The sequence below is a fragment of the Mauremys reevesii genome, linkage group 27 (genome assembly GCF_016161935.1).
Source record: "Mauremys reevesii isolate NIE-2019 linkage group 27, ASM1616193v1, whole genome shotgun sequence".
NCBI lineage: Eukaryota > Metazoa > Chordata > Testudines > Geoemydidae > Mauremys > Mauremys reevesii.
This window is the reverse complement of record NC_052649.1, coordinates 1948161-1969777: the sequence shown is the minus strand read 5'-3', so window position 1 is coordinate 1969777 and position 21617 is coordinate 1948161. Positions and strand designations below refer to the sequence as shown.

Genomic DNA, 21617 nt, shown 5'->3' with positions numbered 1-21617 from the left:
TTCATCAATAAAATGTCACTTTTTTTCACGGTATGTGTGTGGGAGTTAATCTAGTTGTGGTCCTGGCTGGCTGTGGGTTGCTTGAGCCTGCTAGAAAAACAGGCATACGGGTGCTTCTTAGGGCACGTAGACGGAGGATGAGTGCCCAAAGGAAAAACTGCCAAAGCTGAATGAGAGTAGATTTTGCATTCAGTTCAGCAAACTCAATTTCACACACAGATTCTCAGCAGTTTTCCCACAGTAAGTAAATTCCACAGTGGAAAAACAAACCGAGTTTGAATTTCACATTTAGCCTCAAAAATAACAGCTTCTCAGTAACGTGTACGCATCTGGACCCTTCCACCAGCCAGAGGGGACGGAAAGTCGAAAGAGCCACCCACCTGTTCGTCCAGACCAGACTCGGGTGTGGAACAACGGGTGTCCTCACTGGACAAGAGCCGCATGGAGTCACGGGAAACAGGCGTGAGAGGGGCAGAGTGCAGTTCGGGGCTGACGGGACTGTGTGGGGAGAATTCAGAATGGGAGTGGCAGTTGCCCACATCGGGGGACGGTGGCTGGGGAGTGGAGGGGTTCCCCAGCTGAGGGGTTGTCCGACCGTCTGCTGATCTGTAAGACCTGGAATTAAAATAAATATGTATTTTAAAATTCTCATTTTACATTTCACTACTGCAGTCTGCTGTCATTCTGCAAACCCTTCATTCACTGCCAGCTCACTTCTGCCACATCACGCCCTAGAACAATTGATGTCACTACATGCAAGGCAATCATCAAGATGTGCACATACCAAAACTGAGCCACTGTTTGGACTTAGCACTGCAACTGTCTGGTCTGACCCTTCCAGCCAACGATCACTGTTTCACTGCATCACGTCATACTCAGAATAATCTCTTTGGCACAGTTGTTATTGCAGGTTTTTTTGGGGGGAGGGGGAGAGGAGGGGGGAGAGGGGCTGTTTCTGTGGAGCACATGCCTACTACACTTCTGAGTGCTGTACCATTATAGTAGTAATAAGAAGCCACCCCACAGTCTCGGACACTTAGGTCAGTTTTCCCAAGTATTCCCCTGACAACTTCTGTACACTAAGTAACAAAAAGACATTTGTTCAAATAGCTAAATACTGACCAAAATATAATTAAGCTTGACATCCTTTGGGGAGGATAGGAGCCAAAACCTACACTTTGGAAAGGGAACATAAAAATGAGGAAGCTTGTCAAAGACTTAAAAGTTAAAATTGAGGGATTTAAAACCCTTCATTAAGGCATGCGTACATCTCAACAAAAAGAGAATCAATCAGGAAGTAAACCAGTGTTTGGTTAAATAGTGAGGTTCAAAAGGGCTGTCTGAGCGAAACTTGTCCTTCAGAATATCGAAATCCAACCCTAGTAAAACGAATAAAAAAGGAGCATAAGCTATAGCAGGAAGAAAATCAGAACGGCTAAGATTGGCTTTTTGTTCTTCAAATTCTTAACTCAAAAACAGCTAAGAAATTCTTCAAATATATCAGAGCCAGGAAGACCATGAGATCATCAATAGGAGGGTCTGCTTGAACAATTAAGGATGAGAACAACATTACAAAGAAGCTAGACAATTTATCTGCATCGCTCTTCACCGCAGAGAATGCTGGGATATTATCTACCCCAGACTTACTCTTCTGGTAATAAAGACGCGGTACTCAAGAAATGGAGGTAACAAAAGAAGAGGTACTGAAACAAAAACTGATAAACTAGACAGGAATTAGTCATCAAGTCCAGAGGGTACACTCCAGTGTTCTGAAGTTACTCAAGAAGGAAGTGGCTGAGCTGGGGAATGAATGTTACACCCAGTAGGCTCTGTCTGGAGAATTACAGACCAGTAAGTCTTATTTTTGTATCTGGTAAATAGGTTGAAATGATAGTTAAAACAGAATTAACAACCATCTAGATGATAACATAATAGGATCTAACTACCATGGTTTCTGCAAAGTTCCACATAATTTCCTCATACATTTCTGACATCAGATGGGGATAGACCATTTGTATGAGGACATCCCATTGAGAAAGCTCAGCCCCAGAGTTGAAGGCATAATTTTACTCACCATCAACATCACAAATGGTCTTCCCCAACTGACAGCTTACCAGTTCCACTGTCTGTGTCTCACTGCAGAGACCCCATTCCTTCCCACAAGTCCAATACCACTCTGCCCCTACTGTACAAAGAACCATCTTAGATTCTCCAGTACTACTGCCTTTCAGGAGATGAACCTCTGTAGATCACTCTTTTGCACTCTGCTCCCAGATATCCCCTCTCTCTGTAGAAAGAGGGCATTTAGTTACGAAAGAGAAGCTGGAGCGAAGGGCAGCCTTCCCACACAAGGCTCACATGGCAGAATTGAGGAGCAGTAGTCTGCACCCACTGAACATGCGTTACAGTGGCATCCGAGTACTGGGTGCACCACAGCTGCAGAGTGCAGGCTACTAGGCTTACCTGCTGCCTCGCCGCTGAGGGGGGAGACTGGTGCTCCAGAGCCACCTTGCCCGCTCCATCTCTTCACACTTGGCATGAAGAGCAGCAAAGGCTGAATCAGACAGGTCCTCAATCTGGAAAGGGATTGTCACATTAGTGAGAGATCTTTTACACTAAGGCCTTGCCCACTCAACAAAGTTATACTGGCATAAGCCAAGGTGTGGATTTAAGCTGATATACCTGGAGGACCGCAAGAGGCCCTTTTTTCGGTTTAGTTTATGTTGCTTCAGAAAGGGCTTGAGCTAAATGGAATTCCAGAATTAAGAGTGTCCACACAGGGGCTCGTACTGGTATAGCTATATTGGTTTACCTAGTATTGATATAATTATACCAATGCAAGTGGTGAAGCTTGTGTGTGTAGACAAGACCTCAGGAGTCCCTAAAAGGCTAAGGGCCTGCTACCGAGTCACCTCATGAGAGAAGCCAGACTCCTGGCTTCAACTGATACACATGCAACAAAATGAACTCGCTTCTTCTATCTCAGCAGCCTCTTCCTTCCCCACCTTTTGCTGAAAAGGAGGATGGACTGATCAAACACTTCCTACTGGTCTCTTACTGCCTAACCAAGACGCCACCCTCCATATACACAAACAAAAAGGAGACCCCACACCTCTCTTCTGAGGTTCTTGTTGATCCTTCAGCATCTGCCTTCCAGGTACTTCACACACTCTTGTGCAGGACATCCTGCTTGAAAGGAAGTTATATGGCTACCACCAAGTCCATCCCAAGGCATGGGAAGCTCCCAAATTAGTTACAGATATAAAGCAACTATCATTACCTCCTCATTGTCTTCATCAGGGTTCACTTTCAGAGCACTGATATCCACTTCACGCCAGCTGCAATACACCATTGAAAACAAGGTCAGTCACTGCCATGGTAAAGCATATAACACATCCATGTAGTCTTGGAGGGACTAGAGGTGAGAGGAGCGGTGAACACACCTTGTACAAGTGTTAATTTTGCCCCCCTAGTGACTGGTGGCCTACAGAAAGGATAAAAACCTACTACTATTAGTGACATATTCCAATTCAAGTAGTTCTATTCTGCCACCTAAATTCCCCCTACAGTTTCAAATGCATACAAAATTTTCCACTTGCGGTACTAGACCGCTCCATTAGTAGTGAATGTCAGAACTGGCACGGCCAAGCCAGCGCTATGAGGCTCACCTTCTCCCTGTCCTGCCTGCTCTTCATAAGGACTCTGTGGATCAACGGCACTGGGGGAAATGGGTACAACAGAGACCCTGACCAAGGGAGCCTCTGTCGATCCCCCAAATGGAGTAGAAAATGTGGCACTTCCTGTTCTTCCTGGATGTAAACAGGGTCCAGCTGGGGACCGCCCCCATCTCTGGAAGATGATGCTGATCACCTCCAGATAGACAGACCACGTGTGGCGAGAAGATCCTGCTCAGGCAATCTGCCAAAGCATTCCTGGCCCCCGGGGAGGTGTGCGGCTACGAGATGGATGTTGTGACGTACACAGAAGTCCCAGAGCCTGAGGGCTTCTTGGCAAAGAGCAGACAATCTGGCTCCGCCTTGCTTATTGATACATAACATAGCCACTGCATTGTCCATCAGGACTGGACCACCCTGTTTCAGACTCCTTTGCCAACTTTTCAAGTTTAAATTGGTAGTGACTCTTCTAAGAAGGGTCTGGTGCTCTTTGTGGTCTTGGGGGGGGGTGGTGGGTGGTGTCTGCCCATTTGGGAGGGGCCCGCCACCGCTTCATCCGGAGACGAACGACTGCACTACAGAGGAAGGGGCGGCTTCCCCTTCCCTCTCTGGGGGACGGCTCCTTAGGTGTCGGAGCCTGTTGTGCTGCCGTCGCGTCGGCTCGGCACCCTGTTCTGACTTTGGTGCCGGCGGCGCTGGGGGCGGTTTTTCTGAAGTGCTCAGGGAGGAATGGTGGGAGTACAGGACCAGCATGACAGGCACGCCCCACGGGTTCCAGTATAGCCACTGAGCAGGCCACTGTGCCTGCTGCCACCCCACTGCTGCGGATGCCGTGCTGGCCTTGCAGGTCAGCGGGGATCCCCCCTTCCTGAAGGAGCTGAACTCCTGCTCCAACTTGGACCATTGCCCCTCCGGTGACCAGAGCAGAGCTGTAGAGACCTGAGTCTGTCGACTGACCCTTGTTGGCAACCGGTAAGAAGAGGGCGAGAATCAGTGCCTGCCACACGAGCAGTACTGGGGAGATGGAGTCTGGTGCCGCAACCAGGAGTGATCCTGCACCCGAGGGGACTGACACCTGGAAGACTATGTAGGCGGTGGTGACCTGTGCTGCTCACAGTACCGAGGGTACGGGGACCAATGCCTGGACTCCAGTGTCCCATGCCTCATTTGGGGGGGGGGGGGGGGGGAGCGAGGGGGAGGGAAGAGCACGTCCTCAGGGACATGAGCCGTCTGACTGGATACCGAGGTTGTGGTGCTGGGGTCCTAGGCCATGGTGATAGGGATCTACGCCTGTGGTCCAGGGAGATGTTAGGGTCTTAGCTGAGTCTGGCGCGGCATCTGCAGTGCTGCTACTTGTTTGGCCGCCAGGCCCACCTCATGCAATGAGGGCCCCGGGAGAAGCCGGGGTCCCCTGCCACTCCCAGGAGTCGGAGGCAGATCCCTGGCTGGGCTAGGGGGTCTGAGCACAGCGGTACCCCCGTGAAGCTCCGCGGCAGGCACGTAGCCTGACTTAGGTCCTGTGCCCAAAACCCTCTTCCCCTCTGGTGCTAGGGAGCTTCTCTTCTTTTGCCACTTCTTAGGCACCGGTGTGGGAGAATGGTGCGCTCCGCACTGATGTTGGGGTTCTAGGAGTGAGGTCCGAGCAGGAGGGCTCCGACACAGGACCAAGTGCAGCCTCCATGAGGAGGGCCCTCAAATGGATCTCTCGCTCCTGGGTTCTAGGGTGAAAGTTCTTACAGATCCCGCACCTGTCCTTTCTATGGGACTTCCCCATCTTAAAACTGCTGTCATGGGGGTCACTAATAGGCATCGGCTTGTTGCCTGAGGAGCATGGTTTGAAGCATGTCCCGCTCCAGGGCAAAGACCCAGTGCGGACTCGGCTACCAAACCAACCTAACACTTAACTTAATGGCTAACTAAGCATCTACAAACAGGGTAAACAGTGGGTTGTAAAGAACTGCTAACGCTCTGACCAACCAGGGGCGTAAAAAGGAACTGAGAGGGCGTAGGGCTGGCAGCGCCTAATAAACTAGCGCATGAGCGTGGCACTCAAGGAGGTGGTGCAGCTGACTCTACGGCTACCGCTAAGGCAAAAATCTCTGACTGCGCATGTGGGCGTGCTCAGAATGGAATCGACATGAGCAAGTGGAAAATCATTTTCCTGCCCAGCACTAGCAGCCATTCAGAGAGCTCCAGTGGGGCAAAGTTTCTGACGATGCTACACTTTCGACAGAGGAAACGGGAAGGGGAAGCACTGAACATGGAGGCTGGGGACGGACTGTAGACATACCTCGGTGTGAGGATTTCTTTGTATTGTAGTTTCTCTACACGAGTTGTTGCAGCAACAGACATCGGGATGACAATGTTATTAATATCAAAGGAACTTTCGCCTCTCCTCCTCCTCGGCTGCTGCAAAACAAAGATAAAAAAAAGGTGAGGAAAGCGAGGGGGGCCTCAGGTTTCAACCTGGCGGGGCTGCTTCTGTAATGAGCATCAATCAGTTTGATCACTGAAAAGTTTCTAACGTGAATTGTGCGCTAGTGAGGGATGCCAGATTGACAGCACTGGAGACTGAAGCCACGTCCATGGACCAAGAACAATGCACACTGCAGAAATTTAAGTTTCAATACTTCCCAGAATACCTCACCAAGGGCTGCCTTTGGAGCTAGAGGGGAATTCAGTCTCCTTGGTCCATCTGACATTTCTGCAGGGTGCGCTGACAAGGAGCCCAGCAAGGGCTCAAACATGGAGAAGGTTTGTGCAATACGGATACCCATCTGCTTTAGTGCCCTCTCCCGATCAGGGAGGAGAGCGCTTAGCAGGGGGCCTGCCCTACAGATAAAGAGGGCTTCACTCAGCAGAGCTGTCAATCCAACCCTTTCACCAGCAGGTTTTTTATTATTATTAATATTAAATACAACCCTCATGCATTTAACAAGAGGAGCCAGAACGGAAATTCTAAATGGGAACGGCCATCGCTCCCATCTATATTCCTGTTCCTTTCAAATTCCACCTTACACACAGAGAGAATTCCACTTGTCATAATTGAGCTCACGTATTTCAAAGGGAAACAATGACTCTTTACAAAACAATTTTGAACTACAGCCATAGCTCCTTAGTACACTTTTCAACACGTGCTTCAAGAAATTATATTGCTATTTAAACCTGTCTCCATCCTGGTTTTAAGAGGCTTAAGTGACTAAGGCATGAACAGCAGCTAAGTGCCTAACTCCCACTGAAAGTCAATGGCAGTTGGGTGCCTAATGCCCTTTGTGCCTATGAAAATCTCTCCCAACTTAACACTGATCAGGTCTTTCACAAAGTGGTAAAACATTTGATTCTCAAACTGCTCAACTCAACTTCATAGCCCCTTTACAAAGAGGATTTGCAATTTACCCTTTTATCGGTCTCCTCCATTCCCCATTACATGGAACATGTGGTTTTTACTGTGAAAATTAAGTCATGCAGGCAACTGTAATTACGCCGGATAAACAATACAACAAACTAACAACAGCCGGGTAATATGCTTTGAGGTGCTTAGATTAAATGTGCTGCAGAAGCACAAGCATTAGTGGATTAATGATCCTCACACAGTCATATAAGGCAGCTCAACAGTACTGGACCTACATGAAAACAGGATTTGCTTAAAACAGTCATGTGACAAACATCTGGCGGTTTCTATTGTTTACCTCCTCAGAGCTCAGTACTGAGGTGTGAAGCAATGTTGACCAATCAGAGAGCATATGCAAATTTAGATTAACTGACTGGACTAAAAGTCACATTTATCCCCTGGATCTCTCCTGCCCCTTTAGAATTTTAAGTTTAAAGGTAAAAAAAGTTTTACACTTTGGATATTTGTAGACAAAAATGGAGAGATTTCTATTTCTGATGGAAACATTCAGAATATACGAGAGCTAACAGGCAGACTGAGTGCATAGTATACCTGAACCCTACAGCCTTTGAGGACAAGATTCCTAGTAAGTCTAAGGACTGGGGGGAGGATCAGAGAAGACTGCCACCGAAATGGACATAAATTCACCACTTGTTCTGAAACGTGCAGGTCTTTCCCACACTTTGTACCATGAACTAAACGAACAATTAAAAGAGAATGCCCAGAATTTTCAGATATGTCAGCTCATCAAGCACTGACATAATGTGGCAACATGGTGATGTAGCATCTCCACAATTCTTTAGTCCCGGGGAACATTTAAAGAATTAAGTGCAACTCTATGACAGCAACAGCCAGGACAAAGAGTCAGCAGCAGCAGCCAGCATTAGGAACGTTCTGATTAAGCAAGCCACCCCTCAAAAGCTTTCCCATTCCTCAAGTACAGCCCAGGATCTGAGAAGGGAAAGGGATGACCTCAGTGAAAATTAAGCAGCCTTCACAGAATCCTATCACAGAAGTTAATGGGTGCTCCCTGCCTCTAGCACACCCCTAAATTATCTTTGGAGGCACAGATGTTTCTTTGGCCATGACTTTATCCCAGCAGCCAGAGATGGCAGGGGGTAAACCCAAGGGCAGATGGCAATGGTCTGATGATGTGCAAAAGAAAAAGGCAGGTCAAGAATCTAACTTGAATATAATCCTTCAGACAGACTGCTTGATTGCCTATGCATTCCTTGCCCTGGAATTTATTTGTAGAATACCTCCTGCAATAAAAAGGTATCATAGAACTTACTATTCCATTATGACTATCAATAAGAAAGACACGAGTTAGTTCACAGTGAAATAAATTGCTGGGCCTTTGTCACTTCCTAGTGGCCAGGTATCCTCCTCACAACAATTCCCAAAGCATGCCTCCTCTACAAACTCACCACAGGTCAACTTGGCTTTATCACCAATCTGTGACAAATGGAGAGAAGAGACGGGCAATGTCAACGGCTGAGGTGAGCAAGGAATCCAATCACAGGTAACACAAGGAGTTTTTATGCCACTAGGACACAGTTGTAAATCTCTCTTCTCTAACTCCAAAGCATCTACAACATTCTAACCACGCAAACTATTGCGGCTGGTAGGATGCTTTATGAACCCAAAGCAACTAGCTCTGTCCCAGCAGTGCTACAAACGGTACATTCGATCTGAGACCTCTATATGCCCTAGCCGGTGGAAGTTTGCAACAAATGCTTGGGACCTGTATTTGGAGAGGATTGTTACTGCCTCACTTGGAGAGGCAAGCTGCTGGCACCAATCATACAAGTTGGGTCAAACAAACTTGGTTTAGGTCTCTGTTAAAAAGGTTAACCATAGATGCTAAATGTTTTGCTAATTATCATCTGTTCTAGAACATTCCCTGTCTGGGCACGATAACTTGAGGCAGTGAAGGAAAGGTCAATTCCAAACACCTCATTCTCAAGTTCCGGGGCCCATTTCCAGTCATGCACCAAAGATGCTAATTACAGAAACGGACAGAGGCCAGCTGTCCTTGCGGATGTTGCTCAACAGTTCAGCAGAATTCAATACTGTTCAGCATGAGGTCAATATGACGTCAGGATCTGGGAATGGATGGAATCACGTGGTTCTAATCTTTCCATTCAAGCTATTCCAGCAGTTAGTGCTGGGTAAAGGTTCCTCTCCTCTTCAATGGCTTTCTAATGTGAAATCCCCAAAGGGCTATATCCTGCTACCACTTCAATATTTTTGCAAAACTGAAGGCGATCACAAGGAGACAGGGACGTCAGGGGCTGCTGTGATCTATCTATCTGACTGGGCACGAGGAAAGAGGAAACCTGAAATTCCTGTCTCTGCTAGTGATTCCCTGTGTGAAGCTGATCAAGCCTCTTCATCTCTCCACTTAAATCTCCCTACCCGTAAAAAAATGGAAATAACGCTGGCCCACCTTTGTAAAGCAGTTTGAGCTCTACGGATGAAAGAGCATTGTAAAGTGGAAGCATTTTGCTGATATCAGCATACTGACACCCGGCTATGTGCCTCCTTCCCATCAGATTTAATCATGGCCATCACCAGGCTCTCTCAAAGATTGGCAAAGATTGGGACTTGGATTAAAGCTGAAGCTCAACCGACACAAGACAATTACAATTATTTGGCAGAAGGAAGCATTGAGAATATTGAAAAATCTAATTACTCCACCAGTTGAGGAGGATCAACCAACCAGGGTCAATCTGAGAATCTTACTAAAATTATAATTTGCTTTTAGAATCCCAGAATTCACTAGTAACCAGCAATACTGTTAATCTATGGCTGACTCTCAGCTCCGGCACTGGGAACCGAACCGCTGAGTAAATTCAGACACTAACACTTGAACTGTTCTTTCTATCCAGAGTAAAGGGAAATCTGGATTGCTGAGAGCCAAGCAATCTCCAGAGCAGGATAGGAGCTCAATAACCCCTCCAGATGCATGACCATGCCCTGATCAGATACTTACAGACATGCCAGAGGTGCCCTGTGAACTTGTGCTGGCAGGAGCAGAACTTTCAGAGGATGTGGACAGCTGCCGCACTATGGGGCTGTGGGGCATAGAGGCTGCAGCTGCTGATAGGTAGCTTGGGCCTCCGACATCCGTGTGATGCTTTAACACTACAGTAGAAGGAGAAAAACGGACAATGACATTAGCTAAAAAGGTTATACCATGTGCTTCAAAGTGACCATCATTGAGGTCCGCTGTGCATGAAGTAGAAGCTTCCTCTGACTGCAGTTGCCAGCTTTACAGGCCCTGGGGGAATAAGCTGTTAGAGCACACAGGGGATAGCTCCAGAAGCAGCACACTCCCCTTCGCCAAGGGGAAAGAGGATGGGGATGCAGCAAAGCCCCAGCTCCCCCGTGAGGCCTAGCTGTGGGAGCCTACCTTCGCGTCTCTCAGGTGAGGAGTCCCACAATTGCTTTTTGTCATGTGCAGGACGCAGGATAAGTGAGCGCTCTGGCGCTCTCTGGGCCTTGGACACAGCCATTAGATCGTCTAAGGGCTGTCTGTGTGCCTTGTCTGGTTGGATTTTGTGATGTGAGCACTCTGAGGAGGGGAACAGAAAAAGAGCTATGAAACGTCTGCGTTCCCCTCGCTTTCTGCTAGCACAGGAGATATACCCAGACACAGCCAACACCGGAGATCCAGATGGGTCAGGGCTCCAGCACCGCCAGGCACTGGGGGAAATGCAGGTGGAGCAGTGAATCCCTTTATTTCTGCCCATGCCAGGAAAACACTGACCGCACAGGGAGCAGCACCTATGACATTTTGGCGCAATTTGGTTCACACCTGCACGCACCTCATCTCCATCCCAGGTCTTGCAATATAATCGCCACATGCCCAGTCTACACCTAGCCCTGAAAAGGGCAATCGTACACACTTTTCTTCTTCACTGCACTTGTTTAGGACATTCAGGACCATTAGCAGGATTAGTTGGGAGTTTGGCAGACACCCCTGTACTTGTTTGAGAAAAAAGGGGATACTTACTGGCTGCTGTGAAGGAGTTGACCAGTTTGTGGCGGTCCTTGCGAGCAGGGTCAGACAGGCTACTGGCCGACACGGAGGCTCTATGCTTGAACGAGAGCTTTTTGGGAGGTTTGATTTTCTCATAGGGCTTGCTCTGCCACTGGGATTTCAGCATATTCTGGAAGTGCAGGCTCATCGGCACATCTGCAGACAAGTACAACGCAATAACCCCATCATGCTAAAATTCAAAATGCAATAGTATAATCCTCTCCCTGTGCTACCACCCAGCAGAGACCACAATACATCTATTCTGAACTACGATTCCAGGCTGTTGACTCCACCCTCACGCTCAAGGGGAGGTTGTGATTTTGGGAGACAGTGCCTCCAGTCTCAATCTCTGAGAGTGAAGCACATTCTTCTGTCCCAGACAAGGAAGGGGACCAGGCACCGGCCTATCCCACCAGGACAGGACAGGAGTCCAGTGCCTTTCCGCATTCATGCTCACCAGCCCATCGTCCTCTGCCTGCCAAGAAGCTGGAACATAGCAGCAGCAGCAGCACACCAAAACTTACACTAGGAAGGGCAGGAAGTGGAAGATGTGATTTACATCCTCAGTTCAGGGTCAAGACATAAGAAGGGACCCATCCTTTTCAAGGACAAAGGCCTAAAAAGGAACCCACTAAATTTGTTAGTCTTTAAGGTGCCACAAGTACTCCTGTTTTTTTTTTGCGGATACAGACTAACACGGCTGCTACTCTGAAACCACTTGGGAAAGTCATTTAATGTATTGATTGTCACCAGGGTAGCCAGCCACTTTAATTCTATAAGCCACCAACCATGAGGGCTACTAACCTCTCTCCTAACCCTAGCAGTTCAACACAGAGAAAAAGCAGACCCAAAACAAGTCAACCAGTTAAATGCTAAATAATATGGATCAGTGTTATGTGCTATCCAGATGATTGATCAGTGTTGTAAGTTACCAGAGAGAGCACCTTCCAAAGAGGCACTCGGAGGTTAAAAATACCCTGATGCTGTTCTCCAGGGAGAGTTTTACAATGGGATAGCTTATCTGCCAAGACAAGATACACAGCAATGTCTTTAGCATAGGCATTAGCTGTGTGGAGCAGCTACCTACTTCAGAAGCAGGAGCAACCCTGTGAACCAGCTGGATTTCAAGGACCGTGCAAAGCAAAACTCACTGCGCTCATCTATGTTGGAGGTGCAAAGGCATGGATGACCACCATGACCTCTGCATTTGAGGAACAGTCACCTGTTCCTGGTCAGTCCTAATTGAGGGAAGGTATTGCAGGCTGTTGCTGCAACTCAAGAAGCCCAGAGCAGCTGGGAGGATCGAGTAGGGCATAGCCCAGGCACAAGGTGGGCATAAGCCATCAACACATGGTATCCATCCCTCAAATGCTGCCCCAACGACAAGCAGCAATTTCTTACGTGGCTTGTGGCAAAGCTGTCTCTCTCATCCAGATTATATTCTGGTAAACCCCCTCCCCCCCGCCCCATGTCTCTGAAATGGAGGCAGTAATTACTTATCCATCTATTGTGGTTCCACAAGCCCATGGGTACACAAATGCGCAAGTACCCTCCAAGCCCATTTCCAGCACATACATTCCACCCCACCCCTGGATGTGTACACACACCCGGGCATCCATGCCTACACACATGCAGTCTCAACATAAAACTCCTGCCCCACAACTATGCACACACACACACACAGTCCTGGCATAAATCCATTGGCCCAATCCAACACATACTGCAGGCTGCTCTCCTTTTCTCACAACCACCTCCTCCTATGAAAGTCACCACCATAACTCTTCAGGAGACACTGTCTGAATTAGCAGAAGCCACCATTGAAGGAAACTGATGAAATTATATAGCACTTCACTTGCACAGGCAAGTTAGGCTTATCAGGAGATCACAGCTGCCCCTCTCTGGCTAGCAGAAAAAGTCACTACCAGGCTCTGGCCTTGGGATCCCAGGTGACCCAACTTCCCCCTTATCAATGGTTGCTTACAGCCTCAAACTTTGATTTGGTGGCCAAAAATTATGACACATGGTAGCAGAACATTCTGCATGACATGTCTGTTGTCTTGTGCCTCTGGGGCCTCAGCCTGAACAGAAGAGAGTTGTCTATAAGGCAGCAACTTGGTGTTAACCATGAAGAAAGAAGCTTACATCCAAGGCCACTAGGGACTACGTAACATACATTGTCTGCGTCCCATCCAGCTGGGATCCTGCCGTATCAGTGGCAGAACACCTGCCCCTCGCTTCCATCAAAAAGGAAACAGCTACTGCTAGGTACCTTGTTGTCTCAGGGACGAACCCCATCACCACAACTGAAAGTTCAAATACTGAGGCCCAGAGAGGAGCCACCACAATAGTGACATGAGAGCAGGAGGGGCCAACATTCCTTCCTCAGATCTCAAGGAGACACAGCGTTTTTATAGTGTCTTGGATGAAGCAGCTACGATCAGAGCTGAGCCCCCTTCCTAGCCCCTACAGGCAGGGCTCTGGAGCGGAGCCCAGAGCTGGAGCGCGGAGCAGCTCCGGAGCAGTAGGTTTTTGTCTGGAGCTGGAGCAGAGCCGGAGCACAGCTCCAAAGCTCTGACTACAGGAGTGACCGGCTGTTTGAAATCTCTATATTCCATAGATTAATTATTTCAGACAGTGTCTAATTGGAAGAGAGGAGATTTCAAGCAGGGCTTGAATCTCAGAGGCCTCTGCTTGAATCCCCATAAGAATTCCCATCACCCCCTATGAGTTGGCATGGTAGCACAAGCAGAGGCTGCCAATCTGACCCAAGGGCAGGGGCACCCACAGGGTGCATGGGTAGGCTGGACAGCAGGCCAGAGCCAACTGGCAGCAGGGTGTGGGCTGGAGTTTGTTATTAATAGCAGGAGCTTGGGTTCCAGGGAAAAGCTGCTAAAGTGGTGTTCAAATAACCTGACAGTTAAAGCTTCTGGTTTAGCCTATTTGTTAAGAAGCCAGGGAAATAATGATGTGATGGCAGCTGTCCTGCCATCACTGACGCTGGAGAATAAATGTGTTAGCAGAGGCATGCCCCATGCACAACCACAAGGAATAAAAAGTAGTCTTAAACAGGTAGCCAAGAAGGCTGCATTGTGGATTTACTAAACCGATTTGCTTTCATGGACACAACATGTACTCTCTTCACTCGTCTCTCCCTCCTGCAGATCATTCCACAATTTATCCCAAGGCTTGGAAATGTACTTCAATTTTTAAAAACTGATCTGCTCCTACAGAGAGTATTTGATTTAATAGGGCTTCGCGCTGGTTGCACTGCGATCGCATTGCATACTACACACTTTCTCTTTCACTGAACTCAGTGCTGCAGGTCTCTTTGGGACCAGCAGATGGCAATCACACTGTGCATTTTTAACCCAAGTTAACATCCTTGTTACCAAGGTTATTACATCATCTGAAAAATTCCCAGACTGAAATCAAATGAACCAGAGAAACTGAAAGGACAAAGCACCTATGAAGCAGCACCCACCACATATATGACCGCTTCCCAAAAGTGTAACAGGATCCTCCTCCTCCTGAGGTGCCTGGCAGTGCAGACCGTGGCACACTATGCCAGAGAAGCCCAGCTCTGGGTGCCACAGTGTTAAAGGTGCCAAAGAGAGCTGGACTCAAAATGAGAGCTTGAAAGACACTGCCAGTTCAAGCCCAGATATGGACAAAAAGTTCCATCTTCACAAGTTCCTCCAAATCTTATGTATGCAAATGTACCATATCTATGCAGCCAATTCAGGAGGGCGTTATCGTAATTTTGATGGTGGGCACAGTGAAAATTTGAGAGAGACAGAACAGCTAGTCTGGTTGATGACACTCGTCTTAATTCTGTGACCTTGAAATCTCTTTCTCAGCTGGGAAACTGATGCAGACACCCAGAATATTAACCAGATTTCCCTGCCCCAAACAGCCCACCTTCTTTCAGGTTCTGAGAAGATTAAAAAGCCAGTCTCGGGCGTAATCAAAGGCAGTCACATGTATCTGAGCACTGAGGGCAATCTAAATTAAGACAAAATGCTCATGTTTTAAATGTGTTAGTAAACATGCTTGAACCCAGTTTTAAACAAGACTTTGCACCTAGTGTAGACAGGACAAGTCATGTTTAAAAATGTTAGCTGGTTCGGGTCAACCCTATAAATATGGGATTTACTGAACTGCATCCGACTGTTGGTGTCTAGCTGAGGCAGATGACTGATACATAATAGTTTTTTCACCTTCTTCTGAAGTATCTGGCCTACTGTGCAATACAGTAGATGAGGGAAGAAATTCCTTCATGATTCCTGCAACAACACGTTCACGCCCTGAAGCATGAAACTTAAGTTACTCTCATCTTAGCACCCATAAATACATAAAAAGGCTTCGGTCACAAGACTTTCTGCCCTTTTTGTAATCCTCTAACTCTCTCTCTTCCTATTTGTGACTTTAGTGCTTGTGAAAAATGCTCAATTACTGTCCTCACTTTAACTACCCCCGTTTTATAGATAGGGGAATTGACTCCCACAGAGATTCAGTGACTTGCCCAAGGTCACAAAGGGAGCCAGCTGGCAAGCCAGGAACTGTACCCAGATCGGAGTTATAGTCCAGCAGCTTAACCACATGGTCAACCTGAACTGAGAGCCTTGACGTGAAGCTCTCTATCCACAGAGCAGGATCAGCATGGGAAGCTGCAGTGTAAGCTTCCCCCCAGATGGCCACAAGCCATTTATTGTCTAAGGAATATGCCACTAATGGAGAGACCTTAGAATACAGACTCATAGCGCACAAGAAATTCTGTAATGGGAGTTACAGCCTCTTATTACCCAGCTGTACACTAACCTCAAATTCACACTGTATCGCAGATTTGCTGCTGGCGTCGATAGAAGAGAGACTTCTTCTAACTAAGACAGTCTCGTCTTTTTATATAAATGGTCAAACTCAAATACATCCCCCAACTGGTTTACAAAATATGGTCAGTGTAATGCTCAAACTCTGATGCAAGGCTCCCAATCATCAAACTTTATTTGCTTTGCACTCTATTCCCACAAAGCCAGACTCCAAGGCAATGTTCTCACAAGGACTGAGTATACAGGTGCATGCTCACTGCAGTGTGGACTCAATGTATACTGCTTTCCTTTCACCTTTCCACTCTGGTGAGTGCCATCCCCCATAAGCCACTGACAGCTGCACATACTTCATTCCAATGGACGTACCTAGCACATTCCCACTTTCTACAGAAAGTGACAAATATCTAAAGTTCTGCAGCAGAGCAGAGTGGGCAGGTCCACAAGCGGCTGGATTATGGCAACACCAAAGTTACCCAGGCGCTATTATTCATTTTACACCCTTTGGTATTTCTCTCCCTATACCTCACAACTTCACCGTGTGTTTCATTAAGTGGCTGTGCTTACCATCTGGGAATGATAGAACGGGGTGAATACAGGAGTCCAGCTGGGAGAGGCGCTCCAGCAAAGGGGTTTCATACTGGATTTCCGGAGATATGGAGCTTCGAGTGCCACAGATGGCACACAACGGGTTCACATCACAGCTACATCGCACCGTGCTGTTACGATGAACCTAGACCCCAAGGGAAAAAAAAATTCAATATACTCAGCTCAAAGAGGCTGATCTGTCTACACCCACTCATTCCACATGCAACTCTTAAGCAATTTGCTGAAAAATCCTGGAGGCTACATCCTTTTTACACCGAACAAGAGCCACTGGCCTTGCCTAGATTAAGAAAAAAAACCCTCAACCCTAAAATCAAGCTTTAACAACCAAAAATCCTACTGAACATCAATATAAGATACAGTTTAACACTTTTAGCAATAGATCAATCAGCTAAAATTAGCTAAAGATATTTGACGTCACTGTAGACAGTTTAAGGAGGTTTTCAGTCAACTTAAGATAGCTCAATTCAGCTAACTCTATGGGGGGAAAAGCACCTTTCTTTCTAGCCTAGACAAGGCGAGCATGAGAAATGGCTGTGCCGGCGGTTGACACTTATGGGTAAGTCTTGACAAAGAAAAGGGATGTTTTCAATCATGTTAGCTCAATTAAGCTGGGCATTTCAATTCATAGATGTTAAGGCCAGAAGAGATTGCTATGATCACCTAGTTTGACCCCCTGCATAACAAAGGCCACAGAACCTCTCATCTGAAAGGTCTGAATCAACCCTATAATTTCAGTGCGAGTTACGCCATACATTTTCGAAAGGTACCCAAGTCTTGACTCAGAGTTCAAGTAATGGAGAATCCACCACATCCCCTTGGTAATGTTCCAGTTGTTGGTTAACCCCTCTTAAAAATATGCGCCTTGTTCCTTCCCACATAGATACCTATGGGCAGTGATCAAGTCATCGCTGAACCCTCTCTTAAATAAGCTAAAGAGATCAAGCTTTTTAAATCTCTCACTATAAGGCACGTTTTCCAACTTTGAGTCATCCTTGTAGCTCATTCCTAAACCCTTTCCAATTTTTCAGCGTCACTTTTCAAATATGGACCCGAGCACCAAACCGTATTCAAACAACGAGCTCGCTAATGCTGTACACAGATGTAACTCCCCCTTCCTCCCTTCTACTTGACATTCAACATATACATATGTTCAAGGGTCGAATTAACACTCTTAGCTACAGCACTGCACTAGCAGCTCACGTTGAACTGGTTGTCTACCATGACCCTTAAGTTCCTTTCAATGTCACTGCATATCAGGGCACAGTCTCCCATCTTGTAAGCATGGCCTACGTTCTTTGTTCTGAAAGGTATGTCCTTGCATTTGGCTGGATTAAAACATGTAATTAAAATGAACCCACCTCCCCAAGTGAACCAGATTACTCTGTATACCTAACATGTTCCTATCAGCATTTATCACTTCAATTTCAGTCATCTGCAAGTTTTACCAGCAATGATTTTATTATTTTCTTCCAAACCACTGATAAAGGTATTGAATAGCATTGGGCCAAGAACAGATCTTTGCAGAACCCTCTAGAAATACTCACAAGTGGATGACCCAGAACTCTTCTGGCTCTGTCAATCAGATTGACAGAGCCAGAAGAGTACCCAGAAGCCACCTACTACAGGACAGGCCTAAAAAAGAAAACAACAGAACACCACTAGCCATCACCTACAGCCCCCAACTAAAACCTCTCCAGCGCATCATCAAAGATTTACAACCTATCCTTAGAGATGATCCCTCACTCTCACAGATCTTGGGGGACAAGCCAGTCCTCGCTTATAGACAGCCTCCCAACCTGAAGCAAATACTCACCAGCAACCGCACACCATACAACATAAACACTAACCCAGGGACCTATCCTTGCAACAAAGCCCGATGCCAGCTCTGTCCACATATCCATTCAAGTGACACCATCATAGGACCTAATCACATCAGACACGCCATCAGGGGCTCGTACACCTGCACATCTACCAACGTGATATATGCCATCATGTGCCAGCAATGCCCCTCTGCCATGTACATTGGCCAAACCGGACAGTCTCTACGCAAAAGAATAAATGGACACAAATCTGACATCAGGAATCATAACATTCAAAAACCAGTGGGAGACACTTCAACCTCTCTAACCACTCAGTGACAGACTTGAAGGTGGCAATTTTGCAACAAAAAAACTTCAAAAACAGACTCCAAAGAGAAACTGCTGAACTTGAATTAATATGCAAACTAGATACTATTAACTGTGGCCTAAACAAAGACTGGGAATGGTTGGGTCATTACACCAATTGAATCTATTTCCCTATGTTAAGTTCTCCTCACACCTTCTATGGGCCATCTTAATTATCACTTCAAAAAGTTTTTTTCCTCCTGCTAACGATAGCTCATCTCAATTGATTAGACTTTTCCTGTTGGTATGCATACTTCCACCTTTTCATGTTCTCTGTATGTATAAATATCCCCTGTCTGTGTGTTCCATTCTATGCATCCAAAGAAGTGAGCTGTAGCTCACGAAAGCTCATGCTTAAATAAATTTGTTAGTCTTTAAGGTGCCACAAGTACCCCTGGTTTTTTTGCGGATACAGACTAACACGGCTGCTACTCTGAAACCTTTCCATTTTACTTACCCAGAAGATTATATCATTAAAAAAAAAAGTTAGCTATGATATCCCCCCTATACAGAAATGGACTTCACTTCCCATTCTTCTCCAGTCCCACATCCTAGCCACCTTCCCTCCAGGGGAGGGCTAGACATTGCTCTCTCCAGAGTTTGGGTCAGCCACAAGAGAGACTGAAGAGTGAAGCCTCGCTTTCCCCACATAGCTCACCATGGAGTAACAGCTCCTTTCACTGCTACGGTCAGCAGTAGAAACAGGAGCACTGGAGGAGGAAGAGGGCGAGGGAGGGCAAAACCATGTGGAAGAGAGTATGAAGAGTGAAACAATACAGGAACATAAGACATTCCTATGTTTCGGGGCTGAAGATAACAGTCAGTCCAGCAGCCCAGGTGAATTATTACACATATGGAAGGCATAGAGTGTTGTACACATGGCACAACTTTTAGGAAGCAGATAACAATGCCTCTAATTAAGGTTGCCTGACACTTTCCATTTTAAAATTGCTTATAACTTTACCAAACTTCTAATAGTTTGGATTGAAATTTTCCATGTTGGGTATCTGCCTCTGACTTTTTAAAGTTTCAGCTAATGTTTCATAAAAGGTGCTCATGGTAAGATTCCTCCCCAAGTACTTATTACCTCCTCTTCCCTGACACAAGAGTTGCAATTATCACAATAAATTAACAGAAAGGTTGTATGGTTTCCCTACAGCATCTACAACAGCCTAGAGCCTCAATGTCTTCTGCTAATTTTTTTTTACATGTCTTAGATCAACCTTCATAAAAGCAGCAAATACTCGTACATTGGGGGGAAATAAGAGACTATTTCATCTTTGTTTTTACGGTGGTGTAAGTACACCACTAACTACTGTTCTCTCTAGGGTCACACACACTTCCTGCCAACGGACCCCACATCAAATAAAGATGAGCAAGACGACACCAGTACACACTGACCTTTTTGGAGAGGGGTATGATGTTGCTAGGTCGAACGAGCCGTCGCTTCTTGCAGCTTAGTACTGGGCGGGTGCGAGCTGCTACACAGGTTCCATCAGAAGGAGAAGAGACCATGTTCAGTCGCTGCTTTTTATGCAACAGCTCCTCAACATCTGTGCCATCTCCCTGAGCATGTTCGGCCAAGCCAGACTGAAGACTGTCCAAGAGAAGAAGAGATTTAAACATTTTTATTCATTTGAACTGTGCGGTGAACAGATGCCACCCAAAGATCCTAACTAGGTTCACAATTCTGACCTCCACTTCAGGTGGAAAAATTGAAGTATTTTAATAGGGCTGTCAAGCGATTAAAAAAAAAGTAATTGTAATTAATTGCACTGTTAAACAATAATAGAATACCATTTATTTAAAATGTTTTCAGATGTTTTCTACATTTTCAAATATACTGATTTCAATTACAACACAGAATACAAAGTGTACAGTGCTCACATTATATTTATTTTTGATTACAAGTATTTGCACAGTAAAAAACAAAATAAATAGTATTTTTCAATTCACCTAATACAAGTACTGTAGTGCAATCTCTTTACCGTCAAAGCTGAATTTACAAATGTAGAATTATGTACAAAAAAACCTTCATTCAAAAATAAAACAATGTACAATTTTAGAGCCTGCAAGTCCACTCAGTCCTCCTAGTTGTTCAGCCAATTGCTCAGGCAAACAAGTTTGTTTACAATTGCAGGAGATAATGCTGCCCACTTCTTGTTTACAATGATACCTGAAAGTGAGAACAGGTGTTCTCACGGCACTGTTGTAGTCGGTGTCGCAAGATATTTACAAGCCAGATACGCTAAAGATTCATGACCTTCATGCTTCAACCACCATTTCTGGGGACATGCGTCCATGCTGATGATGAGTTCTGCTCAATAACAATCCAAAGCAGTGCGGACCGATGCATGCTTATTTTCATTATCTGAGTCAGATGCCATCAGCAGAAGGTTGATTTTCTTTTTTGGTGGTTCGGGTTCTGTAATTTCCACATTGGAGTGTTGCTCTTTTAAGACTTCTGAAAGCATGTTCCACACCTCCTCCCTCTAAGATTCTGGAAGGCAAATCAGATTCTGAAACCTTGGGTCCAGTGCTGTAGCTATTTAGAAATCTCACATTGGCACCCTCTTTGCGGTTTGTGAAATTTGCAGTGAAAGTGTTCTTAAAATGAAAAAGATGTGCTGGGTCTTCATCCGAGACTGCTATAACATGGAATATATGGCAGAATCCGGGTAAAACAGAGCAGGGGACATACAATTCTCCCCCAAAAAGTTCAGTCACACATTTAATTAACACTTTTTTTAGCGATCAGCAGCAGCATGCAAGCATGTCCTCTGGAATGATGGTTGAATCATGAAAGGGCATACGAATGTTTAGCATATCTGGCACATAAATACCTTGCAATGTCGGCTACAAAGTGCCATGCAAAATGCCTGTTCTTACTTTCTAGTGACGTAAATAAGA

General features: G+C 46.1%; 1 protein-coding gene across 6 annotated transcripts in view; it reads right to left on the bottom strand.

Annotated features, from left to right (window-relative positions):
- KANSL1 (KAT8 regulatory NSL complex subunit 1) overlaps positions 1-21617 on the bottom strand; it is a 179795-nt gene that overhangs the window by 2779 nt on the left and 155399 nt on the right. For 4 of the 6 annotated variants that reach the window (XM_039516588.1, XM_039516590.1, XM_039516587.1 and 1 more), the window contains 9 exons: positions 20109-20304; positions 16501-16666; positions 11084-11266; positions 10481-10642; positions 10061-10212; positions 5965-6083; positions 3281-3338; positions 2464-2576; positions 381-615 (listed from right to left, as the gene is read on the bottom strand). In XM_039516588.1, the coding sequence (XP_039372522.1) occupies positions 381-615; positions 2464-2576; positions 3281-3338; positions 5965-6083; positions 10061-10212; positions 10481-10642; positions 11084-11266; positions 16501-16666; positions 20109-20304 (1384 nt within the window). The remainder of the gene's footprint in view (positions 1-380; positions 616-2463; positions 2577-3280; positions 3339-5964; positions 6084-10060; positions 10213-10480; positions 10643-11083; positions 11267-16500; positions 16667-20108; positions 20305-21617) is intronic. The other 2 variants (XM_039516591.1, XM_039516593.1) reach the window with 2 other exon arrangements.